At 40.1% G+C, this 12,838-nt stretch overlaps 1 protein-coding gene across 3 annotated transcripts in view; it reads left to right on the top strand.

Annotated features, from left to right (window-relative positions):
* LOC311264927 (vitamin D3 receptor A) overlaps positions 1-12,838 on the top strand; it is an 81,981-nt gene that overhangs the window by 54,839 nt on the left and 14,304 nt on the right. For all 3 annotated transcript variants that reach the window (XM_084366144.1, XM_084366145.1, XM_084366146.1), the window contains 3 exons: positions 7,719-7,903; positions 10,741-10,840; positions 11,759-11,936. In XM_084366144.1, the coding sequence (XP_084222270.1) occupies positions 7,719-7,903; positions 10,741-10,840; positions 11,759-11,936 (463 nt within the window). The remainder of the gene's footprint in view (positions 1-7,718; positions 7,904-10,740; positions 10,841-11,758; positions 11,937-12,838) is intronic.

Raw genomic sequence — 12,838 nt, forward strand, 5'->3', positions numbered from 1 at the left:
GGATAACTGGTGCAAAGACTGTATAGACTGCAGCTTGTGCCTCCGGTCACAAAAATGCCAGAAGCGTCCTCCCACACCTTCTGTGTGGATGTGGCCTTGTGCATCTGCTCATGACCTCGCCCATGCTGAAGTTTATTTTCCTGTTTGAAATAAATAAATCCAGGTTCAGCAGGTCACGGTCGATGTGTCATCTTCGCCACATCCTTTGTTAGTGTGCGGCCTTGTGCTGTTCTGTGTTTGTGTGGTCATGTAAACATATTAATGCAGCGCCAAATAATGAATTGATGAGGATGTAACACTGGGTGTTAATCTGTGGAAAGCTTGAAGACTCCCAACCAACCATAGAGCATTTGTTTCTCTGTCCAAACCCAGAGACAGATGCAGACCAGCATGTGGGGTTGATAACGGAGACTTGGTCATGATGATTTCCGTGTTGTTGTTTGTGTTTGTTTGTGGTGGTCATAATGAGCATGTCTTCTGGTCCTGTGACTGTTGCTCTTGTGACGAGAGGAAAACAAATTAATGTTTTGTGCATATTTCTACTATACATGTTGTTCTTATGAACACGATCCAGTTATTTTTAAGAGTGTTTTATCAATCCGCCTCACTATTAATCTTGTGACGGCATTGACAAACAAGACACTGACGAGCTTGGAAAGGGACTGTCTGCTGTATCCTGAATAATTCGTTACCGTCAGTAAATCACAGTAAATGACTTGTGGCACTGGCAGAGAGTGAACTCTACTAAGATAAGACACGATCGTTCTCAGGATAACTTTTAAAATAAGCTTCTTGTGGCTTCTTAGAAGTTGTTGAGTGATTGCACTAGTTAGGATCAGGTGTCAGCCTGTATTCATTCATTGTTCTCCCAGTTTGATTCTTACTTTTTTTTTGGAAGATTTTATACATGAATGCATCTTTGAGGATAAATTACAATTCAGTTACCCTGTTCCTACTGGTATGTGTGTGTCTGCCTTTATGCTATCCTTTCTTTATACTGGCAGCTTTGTCCAAGCTTCACCACCATTCAGTTCAGAACTGTGTGTGTGTGTGTGTGTGTGTGTGTGTGTGTGTGTGTGTGTGTGCGCCCTCTGCGAGCGGTGCCAGCTGAGTTCGTAGTAAACACCCCTCCGCTGTCCTTGTTTGACAGAGGTTAGAAAGATGCCAGGAAAAGACCTCCCCGCCTGTGAGTGTGTGAGCGTATGTATTTGCCTGCCGTGTTTGTCTGTTTGCACGGGTGTGTATTTGTAACAGGATTAGAATCACAGGAGAGTGTTTGAAATGTTTTAGCCTTTAGAGGAATGAATTCCCGCCCTCTGTGCCTTTCATTAGCAAAGCTTCTCCTGCAGTGCTGCCCTCCATTTGCCTCCCTAATTCATATTCTTCATCCTCTCTCGGAGTCTTTTGTATCCTGTCTCTTTGACGCCTTTTACACCTGTATTACCATAAGTGCCAGATGCTCTATTTATAGTTGGATATATCAAAAATATGTCAAATGGAGGTGTAGATGGAAATACATTTTGGCTATACACATGTTTTTCTTGTTCCCTACAAATAAACTAATAATTGTGGCTGCACAATAAATCACAATATTATCGAAATTGCAATACGGCCAAGTACTATCGCCAAATCACAAGCTGCAGTTGTTTAAATCAGGTGAAATGTGTGGCACAGCACCGTTTGATAGCAGAGATGCCCTGGTCTACAAATCTTGTTCTTCAGATGTAAGACAACATGTTTGTTTGGTACGGACCCCAACAAATGTCACAGCATCATTATTTTGTGATGCAAAAAACATCATTCCTCTTTTATTGAGAATCATATTGCAATCGCAACATCTGTCAAAGTAGTGTTTTACCATATCATGCAGCTCTAATATATTCAGAGGTGGGAGAGGTACTCGGATCTTGCACTTCAGTAAAAGTAGCAATACTACAGTTTAGAAATACTTTGTAACAAGTAAAGTACTAAAGTAATTGCATGGCAGTTCATATAAATCGTATGTTATGTTATTAATATAACATAAGTATAGTATTAATGCATGAATGTGTCACCTAAATAATATTATAAAAGGTACAATATTTGCCTCCATACTTTAGTGGAGTAGAAGTATGAAGTAGCAGAAAATGAAAATAAATGTTGCTTAAGTAAATGTACCTAGTTACTTTCCACCACTGTTATAATAATGTGCATTCCACTCTCTTTTTTGCCATATATCACTTTTGTTTCAGCAGCAGCTCAACTAGTAAATTAATTACAAATATAGAAAAAGAGAGAAAAGGTCCTGAATTGTTAACTCAACTATAGCCCTCATGAATTAAAGACATGTTTTTTCAAATTGCTGAGTAGACACAATCAAGTGCCATCTAATGTGTTTTTTTACCCCATGCCTTCTTGCCACCCTGCACACTTCCATTGTGATCTTTTGATAAGCTTTTCTGCATCACACTCAGCATGTGTGGGTGCCCCCACGCCTGGCTGACCTGATTTTACCTCTTGAAACATCACAGACCCAGGGCAGCAGTGGAAAAATATTGGCTGCACACCAAATCCAGCGTGACATATATCACACCAAATCTGAGTTGTAGCCGCCTCTTTTGTGTTTAACTGGTCGGTCGGATGGCTAATGAGTATACCTGCTGTGAACCTCTGGCCTCCACAACAGGGAGACTCTGCCTTTCCCTCTTTGTCAGTGTCTCTGGCATTACTGGTGTTGACCAAATGCTTACTGTGTGTCTTTCTTTCTCTGCTCCTCTCTGCCATGCAGGGCACCACATCACCACTTCCAATCAGTTGCTTTCCAAACAGCAAACTGTCTTTTTGGTAAACTGCTGTGCGCCTGCCAAGCGCTGTTGGGTGGTCAAGATGTTCCTTTGATGGTCTGTTGTTTTTGGTGGACTCCTGCCGTGGTGATGCCATCTAGGGCTCAAACTTGGCTTGAGACTGACTGGTCCAATCATGTCCCGGCCTCAGAATAGCTGCTTTGTCAGCCTGTGCCAAACTTTGACCAAACTGTGCCTATTCATGATTGGGCTCCGTGCTGCATACTTGGATGTCCTCACCACAAGGAGTGGTTATGGGCAGTCCGCTCCTGGCTTGGGACTGGATGGACATTGGAGCGCAGCCAAAGCCTAATTAATGACGGTGGGTCAAAAGAGATGAAAGCCAAGTAAATTCTTTGGTTAGCTAAGCAGTCAGATTCATTCAGTTGCCTTTTTAAGCCTGTGTAGCCAAACTGTTGTTGTTGTCGTCTGCATTGCCACATTATGCGGTTATGTAACTCTGCTGCTGTGGTTGCAGTCCAGGGTGCAATCACTGAAAATCCACTTCAAATATAGTTGTTTACAGCTTCCAGGAAAACAACCAGTATTTAGTATGAAGCGCATGATCTGAGCACTATTTAATTTAGAGTCATCCATGCCATCACATTGGTCTCTTTAATTAGCAGTTACTGACAAAGTATGTATTTATTTGGTGTGCTTATTCCTTTGATCCAAATATGTGCTCACCATTGTAAAGGATAAAAGTTGTAGTTTGCCACATGACAACATATTTTAATGACATTTGGTAAACCATTGGGGATTGCTGTATTAACAGGTGAAGATGTTAAATCAGTTCAACCAGTCAAAAGCTATTTTTGAGGAGGTTACTATGGCAAAAAAAATACTGTGAGGAGCTTTTACCCTGCATTCAGCCAGCATGAACAAGGTCTCTGCCATACCTTTAACCTAAACAAACAACATCATTTAGTGAAGCTAAATTTAATGTCAGTAAAGTATGAATAGTGAGACAGTTACTCCCTAGCTGCCAGAGCGCCAGACTTGCCGTCGTATCTGCGAGCGTTGTGACCTCACGGCTCCGGGCCTGTGTCTCTTTGGCAGTCGCGGTCTGTCTGGCAGTCATGCTGTCTGTCTGTCCGTCTGTCCGTCTCCCTGTCTGTCTGCACAGTTGAGCGCTTCATGGGCAATCAGTCACTGTGGCAGAGAGTCAAGAGGATAATATGTGCCGAGGCATTCAGGGGTCAGTGCATTACTCCAGCTGTGACTGACAGACCTGGATGAGGAGAATACTAACTTGAACTTTAACTTATTTCTATATTCTGTGTTATATTCAGGTTGCTACAATAAACTGAAAAAGAAAAGCCATGTGAGATTAACTGGTTTAACAAATGTAGTGTATCCTTTTTGGTTATGTGGCTAATATTTTCTCTGAGTATATAAAAGAACAGTTCTCCTTGTTCTCCGTGTTATTAGCTCTGTATACTCTGAACAGTTTCCTGTGTGCACTTGAAAGCCTGTATTTGTTCTTATAGTCATCAGCAGCATCAAACACTGATGACGTAAAACTCTTCCTGCTTCTCTCTGTGGGCTCTAAAGTAACATCATGTTCTGAGACATATAGGAGACAAACGCATACCTGAACAAAGCATTTTAAAGTTAAATATATGTGTGTTTTTTCAGTTTGTTCTTTCATAATGAGGCGCATGTTTTGCATGCACTTGTTATTACAAGTGTGATAATATAACACGTTTCAAACGATGACGGGGACATTGTGCTAAAATGTAAAGTAGTCTAACAAGAAATGCAATAGCAGGGGATTTTTTCAAACCACCTTGTTACAGATGTTACAGCCACACACTGAACATTTGTTTTTCATTTTAATAAACTCTCTTAACGCACAGCAGATTTCCTGCTTCACACCATCAGTTGCCACACTGCAACACACATCCAGGTGTGGTTGTTCATTCTGTTGCTGAGAGGTGTTTTTAAAAGAAAAATACTGTACTGCAGGAATTGTGCGTATTACTCATACTGAACTAAATCAAAATAATGTACAGAATGTAATGATGAGACTCCTGTGCCTCCACATCAACAGTTGAGTCATACTAAGAGGTAGGTTAGATCTCAGAGGGCTGCCATAGACAGACGTCTGTGTCTGCACTGCAAGTTCAAATTGAAAATTTTAGAAAGCCAATAGACTGGAGCTAATGTGACTAACTCAGTGTTTTTGCTATATTCACCCACTTATGGCGCCCCACCAAAGCTGAATTTCAGTGCATAATATTGCCACTTATCGCTGCTTGGCGGCAGTTGCTCTGTCTTTCGCACGATATTTTAACAGCAGGGGTGCCAATAATTTCAACTCTGCCTTGTTCTGTTGTCTAATTTTGCTCCATTAAGCTAATATTTAATTTGTAAAGCGACAGGAGGGGTTGACACAAAAGCAGTGTTTTACCTATATTGTCATGCCAGTTCAGGAAATGCTGAAAAAAAGAGTGAGGTCAGCTTTCTTTGCCGAAAGTAGTGCATAGGGGTGGGGGAAAAAATCGATTCACATAAGAATCGTGATTCTAATCATCCATGATTCTGAATCGATTCATAAACTTCAAAAATCGATTTAATATATATATTTTTTTCTATTTTAAAAAATCAATCATCAATTTGTGTCATTTGTGTACAGTTTATTTTTGTAACTTCTGGGAGAAAAAGGCAGCTGGCCTAAGCTTTTATTTAGGCAATTTTATTTACATGTATGCAAGTTATTTCTTGTACAGTAAGTAAGTTTTTATTTGTTTAGCATGAATAAATGTTACCTTTTTTTAATGTTTGCCTTTGTGTGATTACATCATTGGAATCAGTTTGTTTAAAAATCACATTATCTTATACAAACTGTATTGTTTTGATGCCATAATTTGCCTTAACACACTAAGCACTGTATCAATTTTTGAATCGAGATTCGGTTGAATCGAGAATCGATTCTGAATCAAATCGTGACCCTAAGAATCGGAATCGGAATCGAATCGAATCGTGAGACACCCAAAGATTCACACCCCTAGTAGTGCAAGTTTTATTGCAACTCTGACATCTTATTATGGTGACAGGGGTCAGATTTTAAACAAATGCGGTCTATTCCAAGTTATTCAAAAATATAAATGCAGGACATTTACATTACAACATTTATGGTTTGTCTCTTGGAGAGCATTGTGTTTTACAGTGTTCACGGTCATACTGTGGTCATCCTGCGATTGGTATTCAACAATCTGAATACCAGACTCAATGAAGATTAGACTCAATACATCACTGTGTGATCTGTGTCTGTCAAGCATGTACAATTGCCTGTAGTTGAGAGGGGAAGAGCGAGGGGAGATTGTCCACTACTTAATCTATCACGGGTGGTAATGTCTCAGATTTAAAAAAAAAAACGCTAAATGCTAAAAAATGCTAAAAAATGCTTAAACAGTTCGCAACATACTTGAGTGTTTATCAATATTCCTGGGTGGCCCACCCAAGTAAAGTCTATGTGTGGGAAACACTGTTTTAAATCCAATAGAAATGGAAATTGGTTGTGATCTGTGATAAATAATGAGTGTGAATAAAAGATTGCAAAGTAATGTAATGCTCCAGGACATGTGGAAGTGGCATGCAAACTCAGGAATTCCCAAAGGAACCTCTCAACTAGTCAAACCAAAAAGAGCCACTATAAACAGTATGTATAATCCATTCTGCACCACGGTGCCTGCAGTCTAGTGCTGCAGCATGAATAAGGCAAAAGGCACTTAAACATCCAACATCCAACACCCGCTGCATCAGCTGTATTAAAAGGCAGCAGACATGGCAGGCTTTTTCTGCGTGCCAGGCTAAGAGGACGTATGGTTCATGTAACCTGGGATGGAAATGTTTGGAGCTTACATTACAGCTCCTCCATCTAGTTTAGAAAGCTAACTTTGTTTTACAGCTGACAAGTAGCACTTTGTTTCCCACAATCCGCAATTCATCTTGAAACTGAATTCAATATTCCGTTATCATAGCCAGTATTCAGACCATGTCCTTACATGCTGAGAATAAGCAAATACTCGTCCCAATGTCTTGAATGCTTCTTAAGTATCATTAAAGAACAACATAAGAACTGCTTGCTTTCAGTGTTGGTCATACCTTCAATTAACCTGTTTCATTTTTTTCCTTGAAACTCATCGTATAACCCTTAATTCGTGGACAGATAAAGAAGAAATGAATGAAGACCAATATTGATTTTATTAAACCGCAACCCTAAAATTTGACATAACCTCCTGTAAAATCCATGCCTTGTTAGCTACTTAGAATTTAAATGTAACCATTAAAAATAACTTGGAGAGCAGACAACACGCAGAAATTTAATTGTAAAACAAGGAACTATATTAACAAAAGGGGATTCATGCAAAAATCTAAATATTTTATATTAGGTGACAAGATTTTTGTAACTATGTGGACCAATACCGCACAAAGGCCGTCTTTGACCCTTTGTTGCCTTTAATTTTCCCCTGTGTATAACAACATTGGTAGTGCAGATAGTGTGAAGAGATTGTGTTGTCTCTGCACTATGTGACATCATGACATCATCCTTGCGGGCCTGTGCGTGTGTTTACTTTCACTAAATTAGACACAGTGTGAGGAGACCAGATCAATTACAGCACTTAGTGATACTTAATGTAGGCTGTTAATGGAGTTAGCTCTGTGTTAAATCCTATCTTTCTTTTGGTTCTTTTTTGATGGATTCAAACAAGTCGAAAAATATCAGTCCAAAATACAGATTTTTAACATTTGTTCTGACATGACTGCAAGCCATCATTATAAGGAAATCAATATATGATGTAGGAAAATAATTTTGTGTGTGCTGGTGAATTTTTCCATCGCTGTATTGCAAGATATTTGATATATCCTCTCTGCCTGTCTATATTGCAGTCATCCTGACAGACGAGGAAGTCCAGAGGAAGAAGGACATGATAATAAAGAGGAAAGAGGAGGAGGCAGCCCGGGAGGCAATGAGGCCACGTCTGAACGAGGAGCAGGCCCGGATCATCTCCTCCTTGGTGGAAGCTCACCACAAGACCTATGATGCCTCCTATTCAGACTTCTCCCGCTTCAGGGTTAGTTCAGTACAAAGTTTCTCCCTTCACCAAAACCACACTGACAGCGTTGCAGCCAAAATCACTTTGTTCTCCACCGTGAATTTGGGTGGAGCAGGTCATGATGTCATGCAGAAGGGAGGATTGCTTAAAGCACAGCGTCAAGCTGCATTTTCCACAAAAAAAGCTAATTGATCAAGAACATAAGTTGCAAACAGCAGTGTATTTGTTGTACTCTTTTAAGTTAGCTGCCTGCCACCATGCAAAGTGGATTCATTGGAGATCAAATGCTGAAGAACTAATGTTCAAACAAAATGTAATCATAGGATATAGATAACATCTGCTCTGGTTCACCACAACACTACTGACCTTGGCATTCTCTCTTGTAGTTTGTACCCGTGACTGTAATTGGCTGAAGTAGGTTACAATTACAACTGAAACGCCAGGAAAGGCTGCAACTTCATTTGATTTCCAGCCGTTTTGACCATGGCCAGGCCATTGAGATTGGCTGGAAGGCATGGTTTAACTTTTAGTAACCACACAGTATAAACAGACACCATGAATCTGGTAGTTCTAAGTTATTGCTCTGTTATTCAACTATAGAAAAGGGCAGCAACAATAAGGCTTAGCTGAGATCTTGGAGATGGCATTATTTGTGTGTTTGCATGAATCTGGACATCCAAACCAACTAATGGCAGGAAGGGACTTACAGTAAAAGCTAGTGCTGGTTAGTTATTCTAGAGGTATTTTTTGTTATGTTTAAAGAAAAATCTCTTAACACCCTGACAGCAATCAATAAATCAAATGCTTTGACAAACAAAAGTGTCTGTGGCTGTCGCACAAAGTGTACCAATAAGAGTGAGAGAGTGAAGTTCTGTCTACAAAGGGAGCGTGAACGGCACAGCAGCAGAGCAAAAGCTTCAGTGCTCAGACTGTCTACACAGGATGCCCTCAGGCAAAGTATTAAGTGTAGGTCATCTGCATCCTGGACAGTGCTCAGAGCTCAATACACAATTACATTAGATATATGCATAACAGAGGTCAAGTAAATATGTAGACAGAAAAACGCAGCTGAAATGTCTCCTCTGTAGACATGACTGATAGATGGCACTTTGTTAGCAAGTGGCAGGACAATACATTCGTGTACATATGTGATGCAGCTGCTCCAGAAGGGTGCGACCACATCTGCATTTTGGTTTCTTTGGCCAAAACCATTGTATAAAATTAACTTTTGTTGTCTTTTTGTGTACTAGACTGTGCTTCTTTGTTCTAATTTATCTTCTCTTGTCTTCACATCAGTTGAGATCACACAAGCCATATACACATGTGAAGTGGTAGTGACAGCCAGATTTATTCCTGTGTGGTGTATCAACATATGTGTAGTACTGTGTATAAAATTAATGGGATTCAGCACCACTCCTGTGATCTTGATAGCTGTAAACGGTGTCTGTAACCACAGTGATATTAACTACAGATCAACACTTCAGCCACCCTCTCCTGTGTGTGTTTTCAATATACAATACTTGACACCTGTAACACTAGTCAGCAGAAGTGTTTATCTGCCCGACAGCGTATTTCCTTCCTCCAAGTCATGAATTCGATACTTTCAGACGACGTTCTCTCTGCGGACTACAAGTGGGTCACCAAAGTGAATGAGATGGAGGACACACATATGATGGAACGTCTGAGAAGGTTTCAAAACACAACCTTCCATGCGTCTGTGATTTAGCACACACTGTTCAGACAGCCACAACCACGCTCCAGTTGGGTAGTAGATATGCAATGACTCAGTTTTCCAGATATTGAGCTGTGGGTGTCACTTTGAACTGAGTGTGAACCTTGCAAGATGAAGTAATCCTAAAACCAAAATATACAAAAACTGAACTTCTGACCAGACTGAAAACTAGGGTGTGCTTTGGAAATAATAAGCAATTGTTTCATTAAAACCTGCAGTCTGGGACTTTTGTCTCCCCCCTATGACACTAAGAGTTATTAGACAAACCCTGCCAACGTTCTCATGACGCCAATGCAGAACCCGTCACTACTGGTGTGCCAGCGCATGACAGTTGCCACAGACTCCAGATTTGAAAAGCTGTAGAGACATCTATCTGCCGGTGACGGGCTTAGTCAGCATTGTGTGAACTTGTTTGGCAATGGCTATGTAAAAGTCCCACACTGCAAGTTTAGGTGAAACAAACTGATATTATCATGAATAACACACACATATTAGCTTTAGTCTTCATGTAAACCGAACAATAAGCAGACACACTTTAGGATTAAACAACTTAGTATACTTTTGGCAGTGTTTTAAAAAGTACTGAAAAAGTCAGACTTGAGCAAAAGTAAAGGTATCATGTTAAAATTGTACTTTGGTAAAAGTGAAAGCCACCCTTATGAATTGTGCTTGAGTAAAAGTATATATGAAATAGATATACAATTTTGGATTGTATATCAATTGTATAGCATTAAATCAATGCCAATCGCCAATTAAATCAATTATATATAGATTGGCAGAAAATGTATATACTCAAATAAAGTACCAGTATGCTAAAATTGTACTTGAGTAAATTTACATTACATCACTGACTTTTGCTTGTTTTTTTTTTTAAATGCAAGCTAACTTCTTAATCTTACAGCCTTTTTCCTACATGTTGAGCATGGGATAAAGTAAAAAGAACATAATCAGGTAACCTGTTAACACTGCTTTGTGAAACCGTCTCCTGGTGTGTGGTGATTACTTCTTCTTGTAAAGGATTTGATTCCTCAGCTCCAGGTGGCAGGAGCCCAGCAGTGCACTGAGCTTTGACAGTATTACAGTGAGGATATTAATATCTATGTTTCTCTGTGTGTGTTCGCAGCCTCCAGTGCGTGAAGGCCCAGTTACACGCAGTGCCAGCAGAGCCGCCTCCCTTCACTCTCTGTCCGATGCCTCCTCTGACTCATTCAACCACTCACCAGGTGAGATGCACACAGAGTCCTTCTCCTCCTGTCCTTGTTTTCTTTCATACTTCATGGTTAACTTGACCAAGGACACTCTGAAGAGAGCCATTGATTTAAAAAACACAGACACAGGCAGGAACTCCGCGCCCACTGTCTGCCTCTGCTTTCATACTGTGTTGGAGTGTGCCTTACCAAATATACAGTACGCATACTTGTTCCACTCATGACGTTAAATTCATTGCGTTTCATATTGTAAGACCTTCATTTTGCTGTTTGTTACAAATAAATAGCTCGCAGGAGGAGTCAGATATCTAACTTTGTGTGTTAGTTTGCACCAAAGTGCCAGAATGGGGACTAATGAGTGTAATTTTGAAAACAGGAAGTATTTATGTTCTTATTTCATGTTGTTTAATGTGGCAATAACAGCATATATTGGTCTTTAAAAGTCTTTGGTTTGGCCGCCGCAAACCTTTTCAGACTTTTTAATTGCCTTTCATACAAATATGTCATATTTGTTCCACCACACTGAGAATATTTGCACTCAGCTAAGTTTATTTTATTGTGTCTTATTTAGCTCATTTTAGGTTAAAAACTATGGCTTTATTATAGTCACTAGTCAACCGAGGGCACAAAAGTCTGTTTTTTTGCCAGCTTATTGTTTTTATGGTTCATTTTTAAAAAAAACATGTTTTTCTTAAAATTATTTATACAAACTGCAGTCGTTCTTCAATACTCTTGGCTGAAGTTTCCCCTCTCTCGTCTGTATGTCCACTTTGATCTCAACTGCTATCTTGCCTTGTCTAACCTCTTGCTGGCTCTTTGCTGTTTCTGACTTCAAAATGATTCCTTTCAATCACTTCCTTACTCTGCCCCTCCCCTTTCCTTACTCTGCTACCCTGCACTCATCTTTTTTCTCCTAATCCACTCCCCAAACAGAGTCGGTGGACACCAAGATGAACTTCAACAGCCTGTTAATGATGTACCAGGATGGCGCAAGCAGTCCAGACTCTAATGAGGAGGACACGAAGCTCTCCATGCTGCCTCACCTGGCTGACCTGGTCTCTTACAGCATCCAGAAGGTCATAGGCTTTGCCAAGATGATCCCAGGCTTCAGGTACAAACTACAGGCACTGCAGTCACTGAGTTTGATTTTAGATTTTGAGGCATTAGTTCAGTGTTACAGATGCATTGCTTCCTGGCAGTGTCTTACCCAAGGAGTCAACAAGGACAGACTTCTCTTAAGAAGAATTTTAATGTAAAACATTAAAAAATTAACTTAAATTTATAAAGTGAGAAGAAACAACAGTGTTGATGTTATGTTATTGCAGAGAAATCTATGAAAGTTAGCTAGGTAACCAGCTAGCTCCTAGCCAGTTCACGCCTCAAGAGATAATAATCCAACAGTAAACAACACCAACACCACCCCGGTGGACCAAACTCCGGGCCAGTCAGGTCACACAACCGCTAACTGCACATTTAACTGAGCTTACTAGCTAATGTCAACTACAGTTAGTAGCAGTAAACAGTTACCCTGGTGAAATGCACCATGCTTGTTTGGAGTAGGAATTTGACAGGCAACATAGTTTTACGCATCGCACCTTTAATATGTCACTTTGGGGCTTCAAGAAATCATATGGTGATTTCATGCTGGTTTCGGAGAAGTACTACTGCTGGACCTCGATTCAGACTTTAAATCACTTCTCACACAATGTTGACTGACAGAAAAATACATCTGCATAATCATAATTATAATCATTGGAGTCAATAATCAAGCAAAAATGCCAAACATTTGCTGGTTCCAGCTTCCAAGATGTGAGGATTTGTTGATGTTAGCCTTAAACAGAGAAATTATCACGTTTACAAAGAAGGTTATGTTTCCCCACCCGTGTTTGTTTGTTAGTTTATTTGTTTGTTTGTTGTTTGCTGGTTGGTTAGTTTGTCAGCAGGATCACACATAAACTTCCAAACAGATTTCCCTGAAACTTGGATGGAGGATGAGGGATAGAGCCCATTAGG

Source organism: Pagrus pagrus, assembly GCF_965226575.1.
Source record: "Pagrus pagrus genome assembly, chromosome: 11".
NCBI classification, from domain to species: Eukaryota; Metazoa; Chordata; class Actinopteri; order Spariformes; family Sparidae; genus Pagrus; species Pagrus pagrus.